General features: G+C 53.6%; 1 protein-coding gene across 11 annotated transcripts in view; it reads left to right on the top strand.

Moving 5' to 3' along the window:
* The window catches only part of CACNA1E (calcium voltage-gated channel subunit alpha1 E), a 158,940-nt gene that overhangs the window by 106,613 nt on the left and 24,797 nt on the right, over positions 1-27,530 (top strand). For 5 of the 11 annotated variants that reach the window (XR_013183195.1, XM_077181969.1, XM_077181964.1 and 2 more), the window contains 25 exons: positions 1,249-1,364; positions 2,318-2,371; positions 2,703-2,828; positions 3,091-3,300; positions 4,634-4,746; positions 4,986-5,098; positions 5,211-5,342; positions 5,653-5,725; positions 6,087-6,204; positions 6,874-6,941; positions 8,520-8,617; positions 11,509-11,565; positions 12,825-13,409; positions 13,535-13,809; positions 14,393-14,552; positions 15,067-15,196; positions 15,692-15,751; positions 16,022-16,128; positions 21,234-21,245; positions 22,583-22,679; positions 23,783-23,943; positions 24,300-24,437; positions 24,966-25,167; positions 25,875-26,039; positions 26,532-26,642. Coding sequence is in view for 10 of the 11 variants with exons in the window: in XM_077181969.1 (XP_077038084.1) it covers positions 1,249-1,364; positions 2,318-2,371; positions 2,703-2,828; positions 3,091-3,300; positions 4,634-4,746; positions 4,986-5,098; positions 5,211-5,342; positions 5,653-5,725; positions 6,087-6,204; positions 6,874-6,941; positions 8,520-8,617; positions 11,509-11,565; positions 12,825-13,409; positions 13,535-13,809; positions 14,393-14,552; positions 15,067-15,196; positions 15,692-15,751; positions 16,022-16,128; positions 21,234-21,245; positions 22,583-22,679; positions 23,783-23,943; positions 24,300-24,437; positions 24,966-25,167; positions 25,875-26,039; positions 26,532-26,642 (3,481 nt within the window). In the remaining variant the exon portion in view is untranslated. The remainder of the gene's footprint in view (positions 1-1,248; positions 1,365-2,317; positions 2,372-2,702; positions 2,829-3,090; positions 3,301-4,633; positions 4,747-4,985; positions 5,099-5,210; positions 5,343-5,652; positions 5,726-6,086; positions 6,205-6,873; positions 6,942-8,519; positions 8,618-11,508; positions 11,566-12,824; positions 13,410-13,534; positions 13,810-14,392; positions 14,553-15,066; positions 15,197-15,691; positions 15,752-16,021; positions 16,129-21,233; positions 21,246-22,582; positions 22,680-23,782; positions 23,944-24,299; positions 24,438-24,965; positions 25,168-25,874; positions 26,040-26,531; positions 26,643-27,530) is intronic. The other 6 variants (XM_077181970.1, XM_077181967.1, XM_077181966.1 and 3 more) reach the window with 3 other exon arrangements.

Below are 27,530 nucleotides of genomic sequence, written 5' to 3'. Positions count from 1 at the left end.
TGCCTCCAAACAGCATTTTCTCATTCCTTGACATCCCAAATTTGCAAACAAAGGGTGGTGAGGGGTGATTGCACAGCCAAAATACTCCTGCTTTTCCTCCAGCTAGAGCAAGGAGGTGCTTTGGCATGGCATGCCCAAAACTGCGAGTGCATTTCACTCCTGGCTGGGGAGGTCCTTCCTTCTCCCCCATCTCCTCCCACCCCCCTTCCCTTCACTTAGGCTGCTTTTCTCTGCCTTGCCTTTTGTTTCCCTGCCCCGCTTCCCTGCCCCAGGAAGAAAGTCTCATTTCAGTCTGAAAGGCAGTGCTGGAGGGGGAGTCATTCGTCACTTAATGCCGGAGCGGCAGGAAACTGCACCTTCCTGGGGTGGAATGAAAAGCGCTTGGATTGTCTGGGGATCTTAAACAAGAGATGCAGGGAACATTCCGGGCTTTCCACACAAACACACTCACACACACACACATGCAAAAGCCCACACTGCATCAGGGTGTAATAGCTCAGCTGGGGTAATGCACTTGAACGCTCTCCGCAGCAGACAGAGCAGCTCCTTCCGTTCTTTGGAATAGTTTTTATTTTTCTGAGGCCTGAGATTGCTGCTGGTCTCTGGGGAGAGAGATGTTCCTCTCACAGAGAGAACAGTGCCATTTGCTCTTTGTAATCACGCTTCCCTCGGAGCATCCTGGGACTGGGAAGGGGCTGAGGGCGTGGGATGGAGTTCTGTAGGTGCAGGGAGTCTGTGCTGGTGATCACACCTGGACAGCTCTTGTGAGACCCTGACATCCAGAGGAGGACAGCCATGTCTCAAGTCCCAGGAAAATACTCCAAGGAGAGGCTGGAAACAAAAGGGGTTCAGAGAAGGAGGTGAAAGGAAGGGACGGGACCTTCCCTTCTCCATCCCCTCAGTGCCTCCTCACAGTGCCCAGCTTTTGTTCCCTGAAGGGACACACAGAAGATGAGCTGGCTCTGGAGTTGGGTGGCACTGGGATCATCCTCCCTGAGTGGCAGCAGCTCCCAGCTGGAGCATGCAGGACTGAGCAACCAAGCAGGGTGTTTGCTCACATCCACCCAGTGCTGCTTTTCTCCTCCCTGATCATTCACCCATCCTCTGGCCACACATTGGCTGGGGATACCCCTGCCTGTCCCCAACACCCACCTTGGTCCCTGCTTCCTGTGCCATGGCTCCCCAGCCCCCTGGGCATCCTGCTGCCCCTCGGGCCTGCTCTCAGCCTTCCCTTCTGCCCTTCCCCAGGGAGTTTGCCAAAGAGAGAGAGCGCGTGGAGAACCGCCGAGCCTTCATGAAGCTGCGGCGGCAGCAGCAGATCGAGCGGGAGCTCAACGGCTACCGGGCGTGGATAGACAAAGCGGGTAAAGGACGGTGCCCAGGGGACATCTGGGGGGGCAGCACACTGCTGCTCATGTGGGGTGGTGGGGATGGAAAGGAATCCCTGAGCCCTGAAGTGTCCAGGGTGCTCAAGGTGATGCTGAGTGCATGGGTGAGCTTGGTCCCACCAGGCTGCAGGCAAGGACATCACCAGCCTCCGGTGAGTCCTCATGCTCTGTGGCATGAAATTGTCACATTCTGTGCATGAAGCACGCTGCATCTGCAGGGAGGCTGTGAGCAACAGGGCTGTCAGCTGTGCTCTGCCATGGTTTCCTCTCTCCTGGCGTTTGCTGGAGTCCCCTGCAGTGGTGGGCAGTGGGAAAGAAGAGCAGTCAGCAGGGAGAAGGGTTTTCCAGTTAAATCTCCTCCTGGAGCCATCTGGAGGGGATGAACTTACTGGTTCCTACCTCAGGGCTCCTGGACCTGGGCTGGGGGTGGTGGAAGTTCCAGGCTTCCTCCTGACACCAGGCATGACAGCCCGTGGGTGTTAGTTCCCAAACTGCCACAGTCCATGTCCTTGCTTGCTCCTCCTAGGAATGAGGCCAGTGCATACAGCTCTGGGAAGGGAAGATTTACACTTTCATCCAGCGTTCAGACTTGTAAAAGATGGGTGTCTTCAAAGGGCTCCTGAGCACCAGACCTCAGTTTTAGCCCTGGGCTGGGTTGCTTGAGCCCCAGACCTGCCTACAATTTTCAACTTCCTTCATGAGCTTAATGGCAGTGGAGGGAGAAGGGCTGATCACAAGTAATTCTCTTTTCTGATATGATGTTTGGTAGCAGACACTTGTCACTCTCCAGAATTTGCTTTTGGGCCCTTAACCAATACTTGGTAAGAGTTTGCAGAGCCAGCCTCTGGGCTGGGGGAAGTTCTTAAGTACCAGGCAGTGATGTGTGACAGTGCCTTGTCTCCTGATGCTGAACTGTGTGTTTTGCGTAGAGGAAGTCATGCTGGCTGAAGAGAACAAAAATTCGGGGACCTCAGCCTTAGAAGGTAAGACCAGCAATGCCCTTAAAATCTGCCTGCCCTTCCTTCTGCCTACCTGGAGCTGGAGGCTCAGACCCTCCAGCTGTGATGGGGAGGCCCCAGTGGGATCTGCAGCCCAAGAGAGGGGTGAGGGGAGGTGGATTGGCACCGTAACTCCTGAGAGAGTGCGGATGCCGTGTCTGATCCCACACAAGGGATAGCTCTGGACTAGCATCACTGGGTCTCTTTGTCCTGTTACCAGACCTGAGTTCTGACCACCAGGTCCTGATCCAACAGTCTGGCTACGGTCAGAGTTGGGCCACTGAGACTCCAACACTTGTTCCTCTTGCCTTGCCAGTGCTCAGGAGAGCCACCATCAAGCGGAACCGCACGGATGCCATGTCGGGTGACGAGCACTGTGTCGACATCTCCTCCGTGGGTGAGCGGAGGCTGGCGCAGAGGAGACGTCTCCATCCAACCTTGGGTCAGTGCAGTCTGCAGCTTGCTCCCCCCAAACCTCTGCCAGCAGCTTGGGTTCCCAGAGTCCCACCCATCACGTGTAGAGTGTCACAAACCAGACATCTCTGCTAGCTTAGCAGCAGAGATGCTGCTAAAGATGCTGCCACATAAAAATTCCCCGGATGAGTTGTGCCCCATAAGAGCAATGTCTGTGAGCAATGTCCTATCTCATATCACAGGAGAGGCTGGAGCATCCAACTCCTTGTTCCCTTTCTTTTTTCCTTTAGGCAACCCCTCGAGTCACTCTGGCCTCAAAGGTGCCAGGGTGGACGGTGCCTCCTACTTACGGCACAAGGAGCGGCTGCTGCGCATCTCCGTGCGCCACATGGTCAAATCCCAGGTCTTCTACTGGATCGTCCTGAGCCTGGTGGCTCTCAACACTGCCTGCGTGGCCATCGTCCATCACAACCAGCCAGCCTGGCTCACCCACTTCCTCTGTGAGTGCCTGGCCTTGGTGTGGGTGGGAGAGCGTTGCAGCACGCCCTCACTGCTTGCCTTGAGGCACACAGGGATGAGTCCCGCCACAGTCATGCTGGTGGGGAGCTGGGTGGGGAATAACCTCAGCTCCATCCATTGTTGATAACAAATGACCATGTAGAAGTGTTTAATTCAGCTTTGCCCTTGGCTCCATGGCCACTGAGGGATGTCTCAGCCTTGTGAGCAAACACGGAGGAGTTGTGCTGGCTCTGTGTCCTTCAGGTCTGATGTGTTTGTCATGAGAGAGAAACACTGCCAGTCTCAGTGGAGATTATCCCAAAATTGTGAACAGTGGTGATGGAAAGCTTGCTGGAGAAACACCTTTGAATGTGCACAAGCCATTGCTGGAAAGGTGTAAAATTATTGTAAATTTGCAGGGATGGGACCGGTCATGGCAGGACACCCTGGTTACAATCCTTGTGGCAGAGCACGGTGAGGGAATCCCAGGCTTGGAGATTCCCAGTTGTGGAGCCTCCCTGAGCCCAGCATGGGCCAGGGCACAAGGTCAGGTCTCGGAAGCACTGCATCTTTAAGGACACTACATCTTTAAGGTGTAGTGTCTTTAAAGGACACTGCAGTGTGGGCTACTGCAGAGCAGCATGGTCAGCCCCCATGTCACTCAGGAGTGACATGTGTCACTCCTGAGCTGCTGCACTGGGGACAATGCTGCTTTCTCAGATGTGTTATTCTTCCTCACCTTGAAAATGGCCCTGACAAGCCCCAGCTCTATGCAAATCTGCAGCAGTAGGCTCAGGCCTGCCGGGCTTCCAGCACGCTGCAGTGTGGTGTGGCAGCTGGTCATGGTGAGAAGCATCTTCTGGGAAAAGTGAAGAGCCAGGCTCTTGCCTGCTAAATGTTCATGAAATAGCTGGAAAGGCTTTTCACTGGCTCTTGGCTGTTTGGCTCTGTTTCCCTGGCCAAATTCCAGCCATGCAATGATTTTAATCCAGGTTGATAATATTCCCCTCCAGTCTCATGTCATTGATGCCTTTGTAGGTTTAATGCCAAAGAGCTGCACTGCTCTGTGCTGGCTGTGTTTGGTCCTCTCAATCCCCTGGGACACTGGTGCCTCTTCTCTGAATGATTAACTCATGTGCCTGATGCTCTGTTACATACAGAGGTTTTGCTCCTCACAGGTCAAATTCCCTCATCCCAAACCCTGAGAGTTTGGGGATGCAGCCTGGTCCTTGACTTGTCCCATCTCTGTGGTGTGCTGGATGCTCAGCTGGTGGGTGCAAGCAGCATGCTCCACACACCTCAGTGCCTCCAGCATGCTTGGGTTTTGTCTTCCAGACTATGCAGAGTTCCTGTTTCTTGGGCTCTTCCTTCTGGAGATGTCCTTAAAGATGTACGGGATGGGGCCACGCCTTTACTTCCATTCTTCCTTCAACTGCTTCGACTGTGGGGTGAGCGGCCCCAAGGATGCTGGGGGTGTGGGGAAAGATGTTTGGCAGGGCTCTGCAATGTAAGACTCCAAGGGGGAGATTGGGATGACCCTCACAGTGGGCAGGGAGCACTTTCTGCCAGGACAGCCTGAGACACCAGGTCCTGGATGGGGTGGTGGGTGCCTCATCTTTGGGGATGTTAAGATTCCCTGCAGCAGCTCATCCTGAGTCTTTGACTTGTGGCTGTGTCTGCTTCTCAGGTCACAGTGGGAAGCATCTTCGAAGTGGTTTGGGCTATATTCAGACCAGGAACCTCTTTTGGGATCAGTGTCCTACGAGCTCTTCGTCTCCTGAGGATATTTAAAATAACCAAGTGCGTACCCACCATCAGTGCCTGTTACCCTCAGACTGTGGCTGCAGCCCAGATCCAGTCCCTCCTGCTCTCCAGCATCACTGGCAGTGCTCCAGCAATATCTGTTTTCTAGGTACTGGGCATCCCTGAGGAATTTAGTGGTCTCGCTGATGAGCTCCATGAAATCTATTATCAGTCTGCTCTTCCTCCTCTTCCTCTTCATTGTAGTCTTTGCCCTGCTGGGAATGCAGCTGTTCGGAGGCAGGTATGTCATTTCAAGGCTGAGAAACAGGAGTTTCTTGGTGTTAAAGGCAAGTGATGACACCCTCCACAGGGGCCCAGCAAGACTGTACCTTCCCCCTCAGTGTCCTCCCACACAAAAATCCCTGCTCGAGGGCTGCCTTTGGGCCCTGTGGGTTCTTCTAGCCAGGAGACCTTCTGGCTTCTGGTACCAAATGCTCAGGAGACCTTCCTAGAGTGGGGAAAGGTCCTCCTAAACACAAGAGAACTGGTAACACAGCAGCAGTCAGGGGTTTGGTGACCTTGGTATTTCACCCACCTGGTTCCCTTTGCAGATTTAACTTCATGGATGGGACTCCCTCGGCCAACTTTGACACCTTCCCTGCAGCCATCATGACAGTGTTTCAGGTAGGAGCTGGGCTGCCAGGAGACCCAAGCAAAGGGACTTGGCACCACCTGGTTTCTCCCCCATGGCTGGGAAGGGCTCTTTACACCAAACAAGCTCCCCTCTATCAGCTGTTGCTTCCTCCCTCTTCTGCACAACAAAGTGGATGGAAGGAGGTGGAAACTCTTCCACCTCTGTTACAGAAGGTGAAGAGTTCCAAAACTCTTCCGAGGAGGCTTTGAATCCCCATCAGTGTGCAGTGGGATGTCCCTCAGGTGCTGCAGAGCTGGGTTATCCAGTGCAGGGGGTCCCTGTACCTGGTGGCACAGATGTGCAGGGGATGGGCAGTGCAGGTGACAGAGCTGCTGCCTGGTGTCCCCGCAGATCCTGACGGGCGAGGACTGGAACGAGGTGATGTACAACGGCATCCGCTCCCAGGGAGGCGTGCGCTCAGGGATGTGGTCCTCCATCTACTTCATTGTCCTCACCTTGTTTGGGAACTGTATCCACTACTGGCTGCTGGGCTTTCCATGCTGACAACCCCACCTCCTCACCCTCTCTGGGGGCATCCCCTTCACAGAATCACACAGAATCACAGAATAATGAGGTTGGAAGAGACCTCCAAGATCATGGAGTCCAACCTATGCCCCAACACCTCAACCAGACTGTAGCACCAAGTGCCATGTCCAGTCTGTTTTTAAACACATCCAGAGATGGTGATTCTACCACCTCCCTGGGAAGAGCATTCCAGTACTTTATTATTCTTTCTGTGAAAACCTTTTTCCTTATATCCAACCTATCCCTTCCCTGCCATAGCTTGAGCCTGTGTCCTCTGGTTCTGTGAGTGCTGCCTGGAGAAAGAGACCAACCCCAGCTGTCTCCAGCCTCCCTTCAGGAAGGTGTAGAGAGCAATAAGGTCACCTCTGAGCCTCCTCTTCTCCAGGTTTATAGCCAGCTCCTTCAAACGTTCCTCATAGAAACGTCCTTCCCCTCCCAGCTGAGGGACACCCACCACACCCCTGTGGGTGCCCCAAGGGCAGAGAAGGAGCTGTGGGGAGGGGCACTGGGGGCTGTGGGATGGGTGAGGAGTTGTGCCTTTGGCTGGGCTCCTTGGGAGCTGCAGATACACATGTCCTTAACACACGGCTTGTGCATCCTTAGCTGCTCTCAGATACTCTGCTGAACGTCTTCTTGGCCATCGCCGTGGACAACCTGGCCAACGCCCAGGAGCTCACCAAGGTACGTTCCTGCTGCTCCTTCTTCTTCTCCTGGGGACAGAGTGGGGGCAAAGCCATTTAGGCTTTGATTTAGGAGAATGTTTAAACCTGCTGCTCTTTCCAGGAACACCCACACTTTAAGTATGGCTTTATTTCTCCATTTAAACTCCCCAGTCCTGTTTGCCATCAGTCAGATGGAGATAACCCCCATCTCTTGGGTGAGACCTGATGTGGGGACTCTTACCTGCCCGAGCACTCTGGACATGTGGAATGGGAAGCATTTTCCAGTGGTGTCAATATTTATTCCCCATTTGCCCACAGATGTGGGCAGCAGATGTGGTTTAAGATGCAATTTAGGCTGCTGCTCAGCTGCTTTTAAGACCATGCTGGGGAATATTTGTGGAACTCAAAATTGTTGGGTCACCATCTGGATAGTGGTGAGCAGGAGGGAGCTGCAAGTGTCGTGTCCACTCTTTGGAGCAAACCAGTGATCCTGTGTTGCCCAGACTTTTGTGGAGCCCGTGCTATTGCTCACGTCCCTGGGGCTCACTGGGAGGCTTCCATGCAGGTGTAAATCTGACCCCAAAGGGGGCATGGTTTGCCTGAGGGCTGTGTGCAGGGGTCCTCCCACGGTGGGAGGGTGCAGATGGCACCTCCAGGGGAGCCCCACGGGTATCAGCAGCATCAATTAAGAGAGCGCTGAGTTTTTGAAAAGGCTGAATGCTCGCTAATGACTCCTAATGACATTCCTTGCTCAGGAGACACAACCGTACTCATTAAAGCAATCCGGGCTCTGCCGGGGTCATTCATGGATGCCTTACCTCCCACTCCGTTTGAGGGATGCCTGTCTGGCCCCTGTGGCTGTGAAGGAGGGAGGGCTGAGCTGGTCTGTGCTGTCTGGGGTTGTTCCACCGTGCTCAGCCCAGCTCTTGCCTGGAGTGGGCTGGGTTCACTTTTTTGAGCAGCCCTGATGCCTTGGGGAAGATCTGGTGTAGAGGGGAACCTGCATCTCCACAGCACAAGGGAAATAAAGTGTCTTTGGAAGTAATGCCTTAAAATTTTATATTTTTCAAATCCTGTACTGCTTTAGTGTATAACTCTAAACTCCATACAGAGTGTCAGCTGCTGTCTTCACATTTTGGTCAGACAAAACAATCCCTCTGGGCCTGAAACTCAAGGACACCCCACAACCTCAGGCTCCAAAAAGTGTAAACAAAAGTGAACTGGAGGGGAGCAAACTGGGGGAATATGACTTCATTACCTGAAGCTGTCATTGGAGGATTAACCCCTGATATGTGAATGGACCAAACTTATAATTGTCTGAAAAATGGCTGGACCATTGTCCATCCTGGGTGTAGCTGCTCTGTGAGGCCTTTGGCTGCCCAAAGTGTACCTATTGAGGGCCTTTAATAAATTCCCACTTTATCCTCTTAACCTTGTTCTAGGCAGCCACTCCAAGGCATCAGAAGTACAGATCCCGCTCAATCCCTCAAGCCTTGGCATCAAGGGTTGCCCTGCACATCCCTCACTGCTCCCAGTGGCTGAGCTTTCCCTCAGAACCCCAACACCCCACTGAGCAATGCCCCTCTTGTCTCTGCAGGACGAGCAGGAGGAAGAGGAGGCCTTTAACCAGAAGCACGCCTTGCAGAAAGCCAAAGAAGTCAGCCCCATGTCTGCCCCAAACATGCCTGCTATCGAGTGAGTGACTCCCCAACACCCTCCTGGTGACCCCCACTGAGCCCAGCAAGGCTCAGGAGGGCACAGAGCTGCAGCACAGCCTGGTCTGCCTGGTTGGGGGGGCTGCCAATAAGAAAAAAGGGGTCCCCACATGGGTGAGTCCCTCTCTGGGCATCTTCCTGAAGATGGATGGTGGTCTAGGAGTGTGCTCCCCATGAGCAGCAGTGCTTTTGGAGAGGTGACAGCTCTCCAGGGAGCTCCTGAAGTTGCCACCCTCTACACCAAGCTGCAGCCTCAGTGCTTGGGCATGGCAAAAATATGCTAAAAGAGGCTTTCTGCCCCAAATATAGAGCTCAAGCACTCAGGGCTGATGGTAGGAGGCTGGGGGAGGAGGACGGTATCTCAAGTTATTCTTGAGGAGGGGTGATATTTGTTCCTGGGGAGTGTTTCTTCATGGCAGAGCTGCAGGAGAGCAGCCAGGGCTGGGGGAGAAGGGAGCAGTGGTGTCACAAATCTCCCTCGGGCTCCTTCCTTGGGAGCCAATGCAGTTAGGAAAGATGGAACGGGTCTGTGAAACCATGTTTGATTGTTCAAAAATTTGATTTGGGTGAGAAAAAAAAAGCCCCAAACCACATAAACCTCCAGCATGGTGTTAAGAAGCCTTGTCTCTGCATTTCAGCAGGAGAAATTTCTGTTTTTTCCTTCCTAGCTGCCTTTTTTCTCTTTATTTTGCGGTGTCATATGGTCTAAATCACATAAAACTTTCAAAGTCAACATTGGAACGAGGCGTTTTGATTTGTTTCCCAAAACAGTACATTTCAGTACAGCTGAAGGGATTATTTTATTTTTTTCCCCCTCTTTTTTTTTCTTTTTTTTTATAGAATCCCTTCCCAAGGAATTTTAGGTTTCGTTATGCCTTGAAACCCAGCCAAGCTTGTACAAGGCAGAATCTCTTGCAGATTTGCTGAGAGAAACTGCTATCTTCAGAAGAGTGCTGATCTGGGGGGGGGGGTCAGAGGCAGCCTCCCTGGTTTGGCAGAGGTGGGATGCTGTGGGATGCTGGTTTTAGGGGCAGCAGGAATGGGGTGTGCTTGTAAGACCTGCCTGATCCCCCCAGCAGCCACAGATTTTACCCTGGACTGGGGCTGGTGGGGTGTTTGTAATAAATCTGTCTGCCCAAGTACTAGGGGGTTTAGGGGAGAGGTGGTGGAGTCTGTATGCTGGCTCTGTTTCTGGATACCAGTGGGAATGTGTTGGATAAAGTGAGGGAATAGAGAGCTTTAGGCTGCGGGAGAGGCTGAGGAATGGACAGATAGGAGAGAGGAAGAGGGGGAGATGGAATATATTAGGGCAGTAAAGGATTTGCCCACACTGCACATCCCTGATAGAGCTCTCTAGTCATTGCCAGACAGAGCTGGTTGGGAAAAAAAATCTTTTCAACCTTTCCTTGTTGTTCTGGTGGCATTGAAGGGGAGCTATTGATATTCATGGGGCTTTTCTCCAGCTCCTTCCACTCACCAGGATGGATTGGGGTCAGGCCCAGGCAGTAGATGCCACGGGTTAGGCTTGATGATGTAGTCAGCCTCAAGTTTGGTGTGCTTTTGGTGGTGCTGAGCTTGTGGAGGGACCACAGAGTGGTGGCCAGGGCAGAGCAGAGCTGGCCCAGATGGGAGCTCAGAGCCGGGCCCTGCCTTTGGTGGCTCCATTTCCCCGTGGGTACCTGCTGCATGCAGGCTGGCACGGGCATTCCTGCTGGCAGTGTGGGCATGGATGGGTGTTCCCTCATGACCAGGGATGGTGTGGGAGCTCTGTGTTTTCACAGCTGGGTGCAGCTGGCTCGGGGCTGCCAGGTGGGCACTGCGTGTGTTGAACAATGCACTGGCATGCATTGGTGCCGGACGTGCTGCGTGGGTGTGTCTGGAGGCTCTGCAGCTCATGGTGGGGATGCTGTGGGTGCTGGCAGCTCCAGCCCTGCCTCCAGCGTGGCACTGAGGCCTTCCCATGCACGGGGGTCCACAGAGACCATAAGCACTGGCATGACTGGAGCAGTTCTGCTGTGAACTGGGAGGGCTGAGGTTGTTAAGCCTGGAGAGCTTGGAGCACCTTGAGAGGGCTGAAGAGGGATTTCTGACAAGGTGGTTTTTTGATAAATGATAGGACAAGGGGGAATGCCTTCAAACTGTTGGGAAGTGAGCCTGCCAGAGCTCAAGAAGCACTTGGACAGTGCTCTCAGGCACATGGTGGCATTCCTGGGGTTGTCCTGTGCAGGGCTGGGAGCTGCATTGAATGATCCTTGTGGGTCCCTTTGAGCTCAGGATGTTTGTTCTGTGTTTCTATGATTGCATATTCTCAGGGCAGAGTTCTTGGAGCTGTGTGTATCTGAATCCTTTCTATGCTGAGGCAAAGGTTAAAGCCTGGAATCTCACCCTGCCAGCCTTGTTAACTTACTCTGTGTGGGGGCTGCTCAGGTGACAGCAGCTCTGTGGCATCTCAACCTGGCCTTGTGCCTTGTGTTTGCTGGGGAAGTTCACATTCCCCTCTGTGCTCCCAGGGCAGCAGCAGCTCATGGTGGTGGCTCTGAACATCTCAGGGCTGGCCTGATGCATTGCTCCCTCTTTCCAATTGCTTCATGTTTCTTGGGAGAAGTGAATTTGGAGCAGTTTGAGACAGCGGTCATGTACCCAAGGATGTCTCGGAGGTTCTGAAGGACTGCAGCCTGCACTGGCACGGGGAAGGCTCCCAGGGAGCAGAGTGCCAGCGTGAGTGTGCCAGCCCCTGCCCAGCGTGCCCGTAGGGGCTCACCATGGACGCCCAGGGCCAGGATGAGCCCTGCCCAGGGAGGGGGGACAGCTCTGTGCGCTGCCCACACGAGCGGAAGGAGGGGATTGAACCCGTTTGTTTTTCCTCCGCAGAAGAGACAGGCGGAGGAGACACCACATGTCGATGTGGGAGCCACGCAGCAGCCACCTGTATGTGGGCGGCGGGGGCGCGTGTCCGTCTGTGCCTCCTGTGCTGTCTGTGCGTCCGTCCGCGGGGCCGGGGCACGCCCTGCTCCCCTCGGGAGTGGGGATTCATTGTGTGTGTGTGTGTGCTGTATCCGTGTGCCCCGTTTTCCCCGCTGTGTGCGGATCCCCGTGTGCGGATCCCCGTGCGCGGTGCCGGTGCCCGCCCGTGGCTCTCTGCCCGTGGCTCGCTGCCCGTGGGTTTGCAGTGGGGTGTGAGCAGTGCCCGTGCCCGTCTGTGCTCCTGGGTGTTCTCCCTGTGCCACGGGGGTGTCGGGAAGGGCACGTCTTGTCTTCTCCAGGCTGTTGTTGCACCACGCTGCAAAGGTTTGGTGGTGTAGCCCAGAAGCCCAGTGCAGCTCCTTCCCCTCAAAATCACTGCTCCTCCAGACTCAGGGCTGGCTTTCTACCTGGGATGTGCTGGGAGAGAGGCGAGGAAAGGTCCCTGTGTGCAGCAAGAGGGCTTGGCCCATATTTAAGGTGTCCCCAGGCAGTCACTCAAGGGGAAGGTGGTCTCTGCCTGTCTGGGATGGGCAAACCAGGATGCTGGCTGCTCCCAGAAGCTGGACGTGCTGCCTGAAAGCTTCAGGGCAGCAGCGAGGCTGCTGGGGCTGGTCATCCATCAGTCTGATGCTTTCTGAAGGGACACAAGCACACTCCCAGCACCAGAGGGACACTGATGAACCACCCAACTATCTATAAACTTGGCCCTAACCTTCCCCCTATGACTAGCCACCCTCCTAACAGGACTGCGAAACCAACCCTCTGCTTCACTAGGCCACCTCCTACCAGAAGGCACCCCCACCTCACTAATCCCCGCCCTAATCCTAATTGAGACAAGTCTACTTATTCGCCCATTAGTGCTGGGTGTACGCCTAACAGCCAACCTCACAGCAGGCCACCTTCTTATCCAACTCATATCTACAGCCACAACAGCCCTGTTCTCCACAATACCAGCAGTTTCACTCCTAACCTTACTAGTTCTCTTCTTACTAACTATCCTAGAGGTAGCAGTAGCGATAATCCAAGACTATGTTTTCGTACTCCTACTGAGCCTCTACCTACAAGAAAATATCTAATTCTCAATGGCACACCACTGAGCCTGTAAGCCCGGCGGTGGTGCTTCCTTGTGCCTGGGATTCCCAGATGAGCTCCAGGGTGGGTGTTTCAGCGGGGGGACGCTGAGGGCAGCCGGGATGGTGACCCCTGGCCGTGCCCCGTTGCAGGCGGGAGCGGCGGCGGAGGCACCACATGTCGGTGTGGGAGCAGCGCACCAGCCAGCTGCGCCGGCACATGCAGATGTCCAGCCAGGAAGGCATCAACAAGGATGAGCCGCCCCTCATCAACCCCCACGCCAGCATCTTCCGCAGGAAGAGACCCGGGGAAGGTGTCACCTTGGAGAAATGCGCTGAGGAGCAGGGCAAAGCAGAGCGCGAGGGACCCGAGCAGCCGGTGCCAGGGGCCAACCCTGGCGGTGGGGAGGAGAGGACATCGCCCCGGGCCAAGCGGGACATGTGGCAGCAGAAATCTTGCCACGGGAACTGTGAGCCAGGAGAACAGGACGGGGCAGGAGGCAGCATGGAGGATAGGGCGAGGATGAGGCAGAGCCAGCGGCGCAGCCGGCACCGCAGAGCCCGCATGGAGGGCAAGGACACGGCTGGCATCTTGGGGAGCCGCTCAGCCAGCCAGGAGATGGGGCTGGAGGAGGCCAGCACTGCCGAGGGGACACAGGATGGGGACCGGCGCGGGGACGTGGCTGCGGCAGAGGCGCTGATTCCAGGGGAGCCAGAGGCGAGCGGAGAGTCCATCAGGTTGGTACCTGCAGAGGGCATCTTGCACAGCTCCTCAGAGGGCATCCCCACAGCTCCTTGTATTCTCTCCATCTCCTGCCCCCATATCTTCTCACACCTCCTTTTTTGCCCTGTCCCTTCTGCAGGACAAACGGGGTCCCTGCTGGCGACGCCGATCTGATTGGCACCACCAAGAGGGGCAGCCCCCCACACGTGGCAGCCGAGCTGTCCCAGGGGAGGACGGGCACGCTGACAGAGCAGGAGTGCAGCAGCCCGGACACGAGCGAGCAGGCGCTGCTGGAGCCCAGCCGCAGCGTGAGCCGCAGCGAGCCCGACCTGTCCTCCATCACCCCCAACACCGAGAAGGCCACCGAGAGCACGGCCATCATGATCGATGTGCACGACTCCGCTGTGGTACAGAGTGAGGACCCCTCTCTCTTTCCTGAGCCCCTCTCCCAGCCCTTGGGGACCCTGTGGGGGTGGAAAGCCGCTTGTGTGGCTTTTCCTGTCCACATCCATCAGCTGGGGGATCTCCGTGCTGCTCCTTGCAGCACCTCACCCCAGTTTTGCAGGGGAGCCCAAACCCGGATGCGCCAGCATCCCTTGGGGCCCGTGTCCCTTTCTCACCTCTTCCCATCCACCCCTTCATCCTATCCATCACTTCCCCTTCCTCTCTGCCTGGGCAAAACTCTGGCATTCCCTGTTTTTCCTGGAACATCTGTAGCCTCCGGCAGCTCACTGTCACTCAAACCCCTTAGCAGCATCCTGGCTGTCAAGGTGAGCTGCTTTAAACAGCGTTATTAATTACCCAGCAAGGTGAAAACTGGCCTTGTTAAACCCATTTTATCTGCTCCATGCCAGCAGCTGGTGTGTTTGCTTCCTGCCTAGTCCCTCTCCCTGTGACAGCACAGGGATTCAGAGCAGGAATTCAGAGGGGGGGTGGCAGGGACACCCCGGGTGTTGTCTGGGTGCAAGGTCGGGCAAAGGCTCTCGCTTTCCTGCAGTTAGCAACAAGACAGACGGCGAAGCCAGCCCCTTAAAGGAGGCTGAGACCAAAGAGGATGAGGAAGAAATGGAGAAGAAGAAGAGGAAGAAGGAAAAGAGCGAGACGGGCAAAGCCATGGTGCCACACAGCTCCATGTTTATCTTCAGCACCACCAACCCGTGAGACGTTTTTCACTCTGGGGCTGGGGAGGGCTGCAAGGGGAAGGACCCCCAGACATCACCAAAACCAGGGAATCCCTGTGAGAAGGGAGCTGAGTGTCTCCCAAACAGGCTTGATAAGCATGGAGTTCCCCAAGCCCCATATAGCTCTCCCTCTGTGGCATGGCTCATGGCTCTCTCCCAACTGCAGATTTCTAAACTGGGAACTTTTATTCATTGTTTGTTATATTTACCTGCAGTTTCTGCTGCTCTGTAGCTCTTCCCCAGACCCAGCAGCCTGGAAGAGTAAGCACCCCAATTTCCTGGGGACTCTCCCTGCCAGGCTGTGGGCTGAGACAGCTGAGAAGAGGGACCAACAAGTCCAAACACCCCTTGGGCTCCCTTCTTCTGCTCCTCAGGCTTTGTTGCCCATCTCCCCACCCTGGAAGACGGCATCATGGGGCGGGTTTGCACAAGGGCTGTGGCTGTGTCCTGCCAGGGGCTCACAGCTGGGGTGTGGGCTGTGTCCCTGCAGGGTGAGGAGGGCCTGCCACTACATCGTGAACCTGCGCTACTTCGAGATGTGCATCCTGCTGGTGATCGCTGCCAGCAGCATCGCCCTCGCCGCCGAGGATCCCGTCCTCACCAACTCCGACCGTAACAAAGTGATTGCAACCCCCTCCTGCCCCCCAACCAGCGCAGGCAGAGCTCCTGCAGGGTTTGAGCTCTGTAGGATCAGGGCAGCCCATGGTGGCACATGCATTGTGCTGTGGAATCTGATTTCTGCCCCATCACCTTCCATTGTGAACTGTGGGGGTCACTCCCAGCTTCCCCCATGTGGGGTTTAGAGCCTGAGGGGAGACCAGGATGCCTGGTCAGCTGTAAAGTGGAATGGACTGAGGAGATGCTGGTACTGGTGTGGGGCAGGTGATCCTGGCTAGCAGCATAATTTCCAACCCATTTGCATGGGGAATGGTTCCCTCCTGCCTGCACAAGCTGGGTTTGGGGCTGTCCTGAACTCTTAGGGACGAGGCTGGGTTTGGGAGAAGCAAACCAACCCCATTTTGCCCCTGAGCCAGGCAAGCTGCTGTAGCTGGGTGTCTGGGTGGGCACAGTTTGCTCAGCAGCAGCTGCAGAGCACCTGTGCCCTCTGTCTGCAGGTGCTGAGGTATTTTGACTACGTCTTCACCGGTGTCTTCACCTTCGAGATGGTGATCAAGGTAAGAGCCCTGACAGGATGCAGCATCCCTGGGAAATAGCTCAGTCCTGCAGTTCTGGTCCTCAGTTTAGAAGGTGGTGACCTTAAAGTCTGGTTCTCAGCAGTGCTGGTCCAGAGTGCTCAGCACCTCCTTTATCAGCCCTGAGGCTTCCACAAAATACCAAGTCCTACACCCAGGACACTGGGATGTGTCTGCAGTGTCCCTGTCCCCCAGCTTGGAGTCTGAGCTGCTCATCCCCTGCCTGTTCTTCTCTCTGTATCTCCCCTCCAGATGATTGATCAGGGCTTGATCCTGCAGGATGGCTCCTACTTCCGAGACCTCTGGAACATCCTGGATTTCATCGTGGTGGTGGGAGCGCTGGTGGCTTTTGCCTTGGCGTAAGTGGCCCTTGTCCCTGTCAGCTCCGTGCCTCCCCTGGGGTGGGAGAAGGGTGAAACTGTGTGTTATGGCTACTAGACTCTGATTTTGTTTTATATTTTATTTCTCTGCACCCTTCTGGTCTGGCTCCTGGCAGTGGTGTGTGGCTGCTCCAGAGATGTTTCTCCTGGTTTGGCAGAAGCTGGTGAGAAAGCAGGCAGGGAGCAAGGCAAGGCAAGCTGGAGATGCTAGGAAGAAGTTTCTGGTGCAAGTGGATTTGAAACAGAGCAGAAAGGATTGTTAGAGAGGGGGGAAATGGCCTAAAGGTGCCAGAGCTGGAGTTACACTCCTGCTATGCATCTTGGGGTGCACAGAGACAGCAAAAGCACAGCCTGCCAGGTGGAGCTGCCCTCTGAACACATTTGTGCTGGACATGGTACCCCTGGCTGGTGAGTTTTCCTCTGGTCTGAGGAGGACATTGGTCTGGAGCCCTGCAGGAGTGGGGATGAGGCTGGTGGGGTTTGTGCCAGCATCCTCTGAGGCATCACAGAGAGGGCTGTGTGCTTGCCCTGCAGCATCCCCACTGAGCATTGCTTGGACATTGGGCCCTGGCACTGAGCTTGTGGCACCTGTGGCTACTGGGATGTGCCATGGAGGGCAGGAGCACGCAGGGATGAGTTTCCTGCTGCTCTGATGTGCCCTGTGCTGCTGGCTGGGGCAGGGGGTGCTGTGACCGTGTTCACAGGGGTCTCAGGTTGAGGGAAGAGATGAGGATCTGACTCCATGTTTCAGAAGGCTTGATTTATTATTTTATGATGTATATTACATTAAAACTATACTAAAAGAATAGAAGAAAGGATTTTGTCAGAAGGCTGGCTAAGAATAGAATCAGAAGGAATGATAACAAAGGCTTGTGGCTCAGACTCTCTGCTTGAGATAGCTGGGCTGTGATTGGCCATTAATTAGAAACATCTAACATGGACTAATCACAGATCTACTTGTTGCATTCCACAGCAGCAGATAATCAATGTTTACATTTTGTTCCTGAGGCCTCTCAGCTTCTCAAGAAGAAAAATCCTAAAGAAAAGATTTTTCATAAAAGATGTCTGTGACAGGGTGCAGAGAGCTTAGGGAGGGATGTGTGGTGCCAAGGTGGTGCTGGCAGGGAAGGAGCATCCCCTGGTCCATCCCCAGGGCTGTGTTGCCCCACTGGAGGGAGAGGAGCAGAGAGGAGAGGCTCAGGCTCCTTTGCCACGCTGTTGTTCTCTCTTTGTGCCTGTGACACGGGCAGCAGTGGCTGCTGACAGGGGAGGACGGGAGCCTTGGCCACAGCTCAGGTACCGTGCGGGGCTCTCGGGGTGCCCACGAGGTCCCTGAATGGATTACAGCCCATAATCCATCCCTCCCACCTCACCCCACACTGGGCAGCAGCTCCTTCTCCTGGTTCCCACCCATTTGTGCCCCTCTGGCTCGTTGCTTGTGCCTTCCTCACCCTCCTCACCCCATTCCTCACTTGGCGCTTCCAGCCCCTGCTCTGTCCTTGGGAAGAGCACGGGAGAATTCAGCTGGCCCAGCACAGGGATGGAGCAGCCCCTGGGCAGGGCAGGGGGCTGAGCACAGACCCCAGCATGGGGAAGGGGCTTGGGGCAGGTTTGCTGCCTGGGGACAATGATCTGAGCCTCTGGGAGGCCACACGGGCCACCACGAGGGCGGATGGAGCATCTCCAGGGTGTGGCTGATCCCTGCTCTCCAGGACAGCCCTCAGTGTGTCCAGCAGGGCTCAAGGGCATCAGCAGCCTGAAGATGGTTTGAGGAGGAGGGAAAGGGAGCATTTTCCTTCCAAGGCAACTTCCATCAAGAGTTTTGATGGCTGAAGGAGCACAGGTTGTTGGCTCAGCCTGCTCCTGGGTGGAGGGCAGTCCTCACCTGTGGTGTTTGTGAGGGTTCCCAGGACGAGGTGAGAGATGAGGATTTGACTCCATGTTCTCAGAAGGCTGATTTATATTATATTATATTATATTATATTATATTATATTATATTATATTATATTATATTATATTATATTATATTATATTATATTATATTATATTATATTATATTATATTATATTATATTATATCATATCATATCATATCATATCATGCTATACTAAAACTATACTAAAGAAGGAGAAAGGATACATCAGAAGGCTTCACAAGAAAAATCATAATGAAAGCTCCTGATTGACTCAGAGAGTCCAATACAGCTGATGGTGATTGGTCATTAATTAAAAACAATTCACATGGAACCAACCAAACATGCACCTGTTGGTAAACAATGTCCAAGCTACATTCCAAAGCAGCAAAACACAGGAGCAGCAATCAGATAATTATTGGTTTCATTCCCCTCTGAGACTTCTCAGCTTCCCAGGAGAAAATCCTGGACAAAGAGAATATATCCTTAATATAATATAATTTTTCAGAAAATATCGTGGTGACACTCACCAGTGCACAGGAATTGCTTACTGTCCCCTTGGCCTCGCCCCACAGGGGTGGCACAATTCCTGTGGTGGCCCTGCAGCTGGCAGGGCATGTGGGGGAGCTGCCTGGCACCTTCCAGCCCTGCTTGGCACCTGCCTGCCGAGGGAAGGATGTTCCCTCTGCTGAATTCTCGAGGATGAAGGTATGTGGAGAAGGCCTTGGCATCTCCACACACACACACACGTTTGCAGCGAGCACTGGTGTCCCCTGCTCTCTCCTGCAGCTGTAGCTGGGTACATCCTGAGCCGCTTGTGCCATGGATGGGGATTTTTGTCATGTAAACCCGCAGGATTGTCCGTCTGTCTGCCCCGCCTCCAGCCTGGCTCCTGCTGGAGGAGATGAGCTCATGGCTTCGGCAGTGAAGGGAACAAAGGCCCCACGGTGATTTCCGATGGGTTCATGCATTATAAAGCATTTCTAAGAACTCGGCAGCCCAGGGAGCTGCAGGATATTCACCAGCTCTCCTTGTCCCAGCCTGCTATCCTCCCTCTCAGTCTCCCTCCTGATCCCCAGGGGAAAACTCTGCTGCTGATGTTCCAATCCATCTCCTTTTCTTCTCCCTCTGTGAGCTCTTTGATGTGGGGCCAGGGCACGGGGAATGTTCTGAATGTTCTTCTCCTACTTCTCCTTTCTCCTTCTTTCTGCTTTTCCTTCTCCTCCCTCCTTCTCTTTACCTTCTCCTTTCTCCTTCTCTTCCTCCTCCTCTCCTCCTTCTCCTTCTCCTTCTCCTTTCTCATTTCTCCTTCTTTCTCCTTCTCCTTTCTCCTTCTCCTTTCTCATTTCTCCTTCTTTCTCCTTCTCCTTTCTCCTTCTCCCTCTCCTTCTCTTCTCCTTTCCCCTTCTCCTTCCTCCTTCTCCCTCTCCTTTCTCCTCCTTCTCCTTTCTCCTCCTTCTTCTTTCTCCTTCTTCTCCTCCTCCTTTCTCCTTCTCCTCCTTCTCCTTCTCCTTCTCCTTCTCCTTCTCCCTCTCCTTCTCTTCTCCTTTCCCCTTCTCCTTCCTCCTTCTCCCTCTCCTTTCTCCTCCTTCTCCTTTCTCCTCCTTCTTCTTTCTCCTTCTTCTCCTCCTCCTTTCTCCTTCTTCTCCTTCTCCTTCTCCTTCTCCTTCTCCTTCTCCTTCTCCTTCTCCTTCTCCTCCTCCTCCTCCTCCTCCTCCTCTCCTCCATGCTGCTGGGTGGGAGCAGCAGTGCCTGTGGAGTGTGGTGATTTTCTGGATGAGATCAGCTGGTGCCTGAGTCCTGCACATCCCAGCAGGAATTCTGGGGTGTGCCCTGCAGGTTTCCTGCCCCTCCTGCCTGCCCTCAGCGCTCTGGTTTTCCCACAGGGATGACCGTGGGCACAGCAGGAGCTTTGGAGCTGCTTCAGCAGTGCCACCATCACCCACAGGCTGTGTGTGCCACATCCAAATCACTGGCCACCAAGTGTCCCCCCACAAAGCCATCTCTCTGTGAGCCACTGTGATGTGTCCACTGCTCCCTCAGAGCCACAAATCCTGGGAGAGTCTGTCTCCATTCATCTCTGGCTCTCCACGTGGAAAGCTAATCCATCAATCCATGCACAGCCTAAATAAAAAGCTGTAAATCTCCAAGGAGTTCAAATTAAATTAGCTGAAATAACCAGAACCACAAGTAAAGACCCTGCTGGCCTTTGCCTCCCTCTGAGGCTGCAGTTCACAGCAGTTCTGCAGAGCTGTCCAGGGCTGGTGGAAAGGTTGGTGCAGAGGTTGAGTGGCCAGTGTGGAGCCCTGGGTGTGCAGGGGCTGATTACCCAGCAGAGAGGCTTCTTTCCTTGCAGCATCTCCTTGTGCCCACTGGGTCTGGAAGAGAGAAGGACCCCTAGGTACTGCAAAATAACCTGGTGTGAGGCAGGTCAGGGCACCACAGAAGTGCTGCAAAGTTAAATTGTCACCTTTTCAGCACGCCTCCCTCTCGTTGGACTGACACACAGCCAGGGGCTGGGGTGAGTTTGATGTGTTTTAGGAAATGTTTTACTTACAGGCTTAGCCCCCAGTGCTGAGCACTCTTTGTGCACGTGGCAGGGACTTGGCTCAGACAGGGACAGAGGCTTGGTTACAGCCAGGGACCTTGGAGCCCACCTTGGCTTGTCCAATTGGAGCATCCTGCTGGCTTGCAGGAGACCCTGCACTGCAGCTCAGGCTCAGTGGAGCTCTCAGTGGAGGTGATTTAGCAGAATTTGGATGGGAACTATTGTGGCTTGCAGGTGGCTTCCCTTGGAGGCACCTGCCTTTGGCTCCCTGACCCCACAGCTCCTGGCTGAGGAGGACTGTGCCTTCCTGCTGCTGCCCCCTGTCCCACTCCATGCGGGTTCCTCGTGTAGCAGAGCTTTCACCACGTGCCCCCCACCCAAAACCTCCAGCAGGAAGGGCAGGAGGGGCTTCTGGAGGGGTCCCTCCCTGGAGATGTGCCCCATCCTGAGGGCTACATGGTCTACACACTGTGCCTTTCTCCCAAGGTCTGGGGTGGTGGGCAGCTGCTGCAGGGTCCCCATGCAGCTCCCCTGACCCTTTTCTCACCTTCCTCCTCTCTTTCTTTCTTTTTCCACCTCTCTGCTGGTGCTGCTCGCTGGCTGCTGGGCTGGATCGCCGACAGGAATGCTTTGGGGTAACTATGGTGCTCGAGGCCTTGTGGCATGCTGCTCCTGGGAGTGCAGGGGGGTGGCTGCAGGTGGAGCTCAGTCTGTCCCACACCTGGACTCACCCTCAGCTGCATTTTCAGGGGCTGCAGCACGCTGCCCTGCAGGCACTCCTGAGGGCTGAAGGGATCCCCCCTCAGCAGGTGTCAGACACTGCACTTGGGGTGACCTTGGTGACAACTTGCACCAGCTGAGTGCTGCCCTCAAACCCTCACCCCAGCCCTCAGTCAGGTGCCCCAGGCCTTTATCCAGGCCCTATTTCTGAGCAAAAGAGGAGCAAAGTGAGTCCTAGGTCCGTCTGTGCAGTTGCTTCCCATGCATGTGAAGGCTGTGCTCCTAGGGAGGGCTATTAATTAGTGGTTTTGTTTACATCTCATAATGATTAAGCCCATTATTGTACTCCCTGTTGCATTAACCCTCGCCAAGGAGCTGTGTAATTGGGAGCATCTGTTGTTGCAAGTAATTTCCTTGACGTTTTTCGAGGGTGCCTGGTGGATCCAAGCTGTGCCACCTTCACCAGGACCTCGAGATCCAGGCTTTGGTTAAAAAAGAAAGAAAAAAACCCCACCTGGTATTGTGGTTAGGGGAATAATCATCATATGCAAGAAATGAGGGTCATGAGGGGGCTTTTAAAGAATTCTCCTGGTAAGCTCTGCCTCCCTCAGCTGATTCGGGGTGAAGGCAAGAATAGCTCTGATCTGGAGAGACCTTTGAGACCCTCCCAAGGGTCCAACCCCTGTGCCTTGGTCAGGGACACCTTGGTCAGGGACACCTTGGTCAGGGACACCTTCCACTAGACCAGGCTGTTCAGGGCCCCTTCCAACTTTGCCTGGAACACTTCCAGGGATGAGGCACCCACAATTTCCCTGGCAATGTGGACCCCATTGAGCAAGCCTCCCTCATTTTATTCTGCATTTCTTGCAACGGGAAGGAAACAATTGCAGCGGTGGTGACCCTGCACAAGCCCTGTTTGCAAACAGCGTGTGCCTGTGCCCTGCAAACCTCCTGGCACTGCCTGCCCCAGCCCTGGCACTGCTTCCCACAGTGAGGGGTTTGTTGAGGTCACTGGAAGGGTGCTAATCCCAGGAAAAAGGGGATTGCCTTGTTTTCCACCTCTGCTGGCTGTCGGAGGAGCCGCATTGAGGTGGGCTGAGCGCCCAGCAGAGTTTGTGCCCCTCCTGTTCCCATCTTCACATGTGCTGGGTGGGTGTTGTTGGCAGTTCAGCTCCCCAGGGCACCCAGGTCTACAAGGTTATTGTCTCTCTGTTCCATTTTTGGGTGCGTGTGCCTCCCTCTGACGTGGCAGGACCAACAAGGGCCGGGATATCAAGACCATCAAGTCCCTCCGTGTGCTGCGGGTCTTGAGGCCCCTGAAAACCATCAAAAGGCTGCCCAAGCTGAAGGTAACGAGCTCCATCTCCTGCCTTACATCCTCTTCTCCTCTTCCCTGGGAGCAGGGACCACCCCAGTGATTTGGTTGTGAGCAATAAATAAGTTGTTTTCAAAGCTTTTGGGATGTTCTAGGAGCCCCTCGTGTCTGGAGGTGCAGTGAGTTTTTAAAAGCAAGCCTGGAGCACTGCAAGGTGTCCAGAAGTAGTTCCTCTGCCAGGGAAAGTGGGGCTTGAGTGGACAAAATGGAGCAAAGCCCAGATGTTCTCCTGAAAAATAGGCTGCCCTGGTTTTGGAGAGCTCAAATCTCTTTGGGAAGTTTTTCATCTTTCCCACCAGAGCAGGTTGCAAACAGCTTGGGGTTTTGTGTGCTGTGCTGTCATGGTGTTGCACTGGAGAGGTATTTCCCATCTCAATAATTGGATTATTTCTGCATCACAGGTAGGATTATGAATTTCCCTACCTTAGCTCATGGGGTACAGAGCCAAAAAAGAGTATGAGAACAAGGAAGCCCTTTTTTTTAAACTTGTAAGTGGTTTGGCTGATTGATGAGACCAGGGTGCCACCCCAGAAGCATGGGGGATGACCCCAGCTTTTCTTCCTGATCAGTGGATGGAGTCAGCTGTGTCAGCTCCTTTCTGGAAGTGCCTGTCTCCATCAGGGATACAGCGATAAGGAAAATGAAACCTGGTCCCATGAAACAGGGATCAGGACAATCCCCACTTGAAGTGCTGTGAGAGCCAGGGCTGAGAGCGCTGAGGAACGTGCTGCTGTGGCAGGCAGAGGTATTTGCTCTGCCTTGCTGTTGGGGTGATGCAAAATGATGAAGTGCTCGCTAATTAGTCTTGAGTGCTGCTAATTGCATCATTAGGATGGTCCCCCATCTGCTTCCCTGGTTGCAGAGAACACTGAGGACACAAATATCCATCCCTGGTGCTGTCTCAGGGGCTGCATGGTCCCTACACGTGTGCTGTAGGTGCTCTGGGTGTTAACTTCATTCACAAAACAACTTTTGGCCTTGGAGAAGGCCCAGCTCTTTCCTTCTTTTCCCAGCAAGTAACCTGGTCTTGGTTCAGGGTTGTGGGTTCCCCAGGGTGAGCTCTGCCCTCTCTTCCAGGCTGTTTTTGACTGTGTAGTGACATCTCTCAAGAACGTCTTCAACATCCTCATTGTCTACAAGCTCTTCATGTTCATCTTCGCCGTCATTGCTGTGCAGCTCTTCAAGGGGAAGTTCTTCTACTGCACTGACAGCTCCAAGGACACGCAGAAGGACTGCATGTAGGTGCCCTGGGGAGTAGCTCTGGTGCTTCTGACCCCTCTGGCAAGGGCAGGGCACTGGGTCGTGTCTGCTGTGGGTCCCTGTTAAGTCCTCGCTCCTGGGGACAGCATGGGCTGAGCCCCATCCCCAGTGCTGTGGCCCATCCTTCTCAGGGGTGCAGAGCCCTTAATTTGCTCCTGTTCTTTCCTCCTTTTCTTTTCTGTTTTACTTTCCCCTCCTCTCTACTCTTCCTCATGGCTGAAGGGAGGAGAAGTGACCCCCACCCACACCTGTGCTGCCCCCAGGATTCAAACCCACCATCCCACACTCTGGCAGCCCAAAAACCCAAGGTCACTGCTCCCTGTCCTCCTTGCAGAGGGAACTACGTGGACCACGAGAAGAACAAGATGGAGGTGAAATGCAGGGAGTGGAAGCGGCACGAGTTTCACTATGACAACATCATCTGGGCTCTGCTCACCCTGTTCACGGTGTCCACGGGCGAGGGGTGGCCCCAGTGAGTATTCTGCTCCTCTGTCCCCTCCCATAGGGGTGGTCACCCTGTTGGGGTGGTCAGGTTACACCCAGTGAGACTGAGAGAGGAGCTGCTGGGCAGAGAGGTGGAGAGAACAGCAAATTATACCACCACAAAAGGGGTTTTAGACCTGCTATGAGACAGGAGCTGTGGCTGGGATTAGCTTCTTCCTTAGGGACTGAATGATGGAAAATGCCTTTTCTGTGTGGCCTGGAGATATGTTTGAAGTCAATATTAGGAATAATGGTAGGACTGGACCTCTCTAAATGCCCATGTGAGCTCAGGCAATATTTTTTTCTCAGTGTGCAGAGCACGGGAAAATCCATTTTCCATCAGGGACGCGGCAAAGCACCATAAAACAAAGTGTAGCCATTTAAAAGGGTCATCCTTGGAAGCAGATTAGGACAGAGCTTTACCTTGTCATTACACAGGCGTGGACAGACAGAGCTGGGTCCCGTTGGAAGTGATGGATGTATCCCTGGTTGCTTTTCTCCACCTCTCTGCCCACAGGGTGCTGCAGCACTCGGTGGATGTGACGGAGGAGGACCGCGGGCCCAGCCGCAGCAACCGCATGGAGATGTCCATTTTTTATGTCGTCTACTTCGTGGTCTTCCCCTTCTTCTTCGTCAACATTTTCGTGGCTCTCATCATCATCACCTTCCAAGAGCAAGGAGACAAAATGATGGAGGAGTGCAGCCTGGAGAAGAACGAGGTATGGTCTGGGGAGGGGGAACGAGGACATTTCCATGGGGTTTTCAGCAATTTGGGAGCTTGGAACTCCCTTGCTATCAAAACGGTGAGAAACCCATGAGCCTGCTGCCTACCAAGATCATGAAGGAAGGAATTGTGGGAGCCACCAGCACCTCCCTGTGGTATTTTTTGGGGTCCCCTGTGGCAGGAAGGAATGATAAATCTGACCCCACGTTCTTAGAAGGCTGATCTGATATGACATTACATTATGTTATGTTATATATTATATTATATTATATTATATTATATTATATTATATTATATTATATTATATTATATTATATTATACTATTCTAAAACTATACTAAAAAATAGAGGAAGGATACTTACAGAAGTCTTAACAAGATACCAATCAAAAACTCGTGACTCTCTCCTCAGAGTCCTAACACAGCCTGACCGTGATTGGTCATTAAGTCAAAACAATTCACATGTTGGATAAACAATCTCCAAAGCAGCACAAACATTCCAAAGCATCAAAACACATTTCACATTTCACATTCCAAAGGAGCAAAACACAGGAGAAGCAAATGAGATGATATTGTTTTCCTTTTTCTCTGAGGCTTCTCAGCTTCCCAGGAGGAGAAATCCGGGGGAAGGGATTTTCCAGAAAATATGATGGTGACACTCCCAGGTGTCCATGGGGGTCTGATGGGGGTTATTTTGTTGCAGAGGGCCTGCATTGACTTTGCCATCAGCGCCAAGCCCCTGACGAGGTACATGCCCCAGAACAGACACACCTTCCAGTACCGCGTGTGGCACTTCGTGGTGTCCCCGTCCTTCGAGTACACCATCATGGCCATGATAGCCCTCAACACTGTGGTGCTCATGATGAAGGTGAGCTGGGGCTCAGAGGGAGGCTGTGCCCTTCATCTGGAGCAGTAGGAGCAGTCAGGATGGGAGCAGAGGGAATTTTGGTTGTGGAGATGCTTTGAGACAGTGTGTGAATTCCCTGGGCACATCCCCGTGAAACAGCACAGGACCCAGACTGGAGGTGGCACCTTTTCTAAAGGAAATGACCCAAATTATTTAGAGCTCTTAACTACTGCAGGCAGACCTGGATTTCCTCTGTGCTCCCTTCTTAGAAGGAGTGGCATCTGTCCTGGGAGAGGGGTGGAGAGAGTAAGGAGGAGATGTTCCTGATGCCTCCAAGGCAAGGAACAAACATGGACCACCACAGGCTTGTCCTGAGGGAGGGGCGAGGAAAAGATAGAATTCTGGAGGCAGCCAGGGCAGCAAACATAGGCCATGTCAGGTCTGTGCTGGGACAGTCACCAGCCACGAGGCTGGCAGGCCCCTCCTGGCTAGTGCTGTCTCTGTTTCCATCAGTACTATTCTGCTCCATACACCTATGAGCTGGCCCTGAAGTACCTGAACATTGCCTTCACCATGGTGTTCTCCCTGGAGTGCGTCCTCAAGATCATCGCCTTTGGCTTCCTGGTGAGTGCCTGCTCCTGTTCTTTAGGAGGGTGTTAATTTGCACTTTGGCAGTGCACAGATCACAGAGGGAGGGTATTAATAACGTGAGGTTGCTGCTACTTATTTTGGATCCTGGCCTGAGAGCTGCTTTTGGGCTGGAGTCCTTTGGTTCTCATTGCACTTCCCAGTGCTGGGGAAAGCCGCACTGCTGCTTTACTTCTTGCCTTGTGCTCTGTGCCTGGGCTGTGCATGTTCTGTGCTGCTGTACATGCTGGGGGCTGTGCTCCCTTGTTTCCCCAAGTCAGGAGGTGCTGCTGCACTTCTGTCCTTGTGCTGTACCCAAGCAGCAGTGAGACCTCCCTGATTGATTCACAGTGCTCAAGCTCCCAGCTGCTCATTTGGGATCTGAAACCATGGATTGCTCTTTCTTCAGCCATTCCTTGCTGCTTATGGGAGACAAAGCTCACTGCCAGGAGGGTTTCTAGCCACCCTCCTTGCTCCAAGTAGCACCAGTCATGGTCATGTTTGGTGTTGTGCTAGCTGCTGTGTATTTGGAGCTTTTCACAAATGGGACAGGACTGCTGGGTTACATTCCTTGAGCTTTATTGCAGCATCAGCTTCATTACATGGTTGAGACAATAGAAAGATGGCAAAAGCTCACGTCTTGCCAACAACAGCCAAAGATTTCTTTATTACAGAACATTTTAAAAACTTTCTAGCTAATAGCACATTGCTAAAGCTTACAGATGATTGTTCTATCCAATCACAAAAGCACACATACACCTGCTTCACACAGTGCTTGCTTGTCTGCTCTCTATTAACAAGACACAATACTTCATTATTAAGCTTAAAACCTTCTACTATCTCGCTAAGCATATTTTTCTGCAGTCTTAAGGTCCATCTTAGCCA

The sequence above is a fragment of the Agelaius phoeniceus genome, chromosome 8 (genome assembly GCF_051311805.1).
Source record: "Agelaius phoeniceus isolate bAgePho1 chromosome 8, bAgePho1.hap1, whole genome shotgun sequence".
In the NCBI taxonomy this organism is placed as follows: Eukaryota; Metazoa; Chordata; class Aves; order Passeriformes; family Icteridae; genus Agelaius; species Agelaius phoeniceus.
The sequence above is the reverse complement of the archived record's forward strand: the minus strand, read 5'-3'. Positions and strand labels throughout refer to the sequence as shown.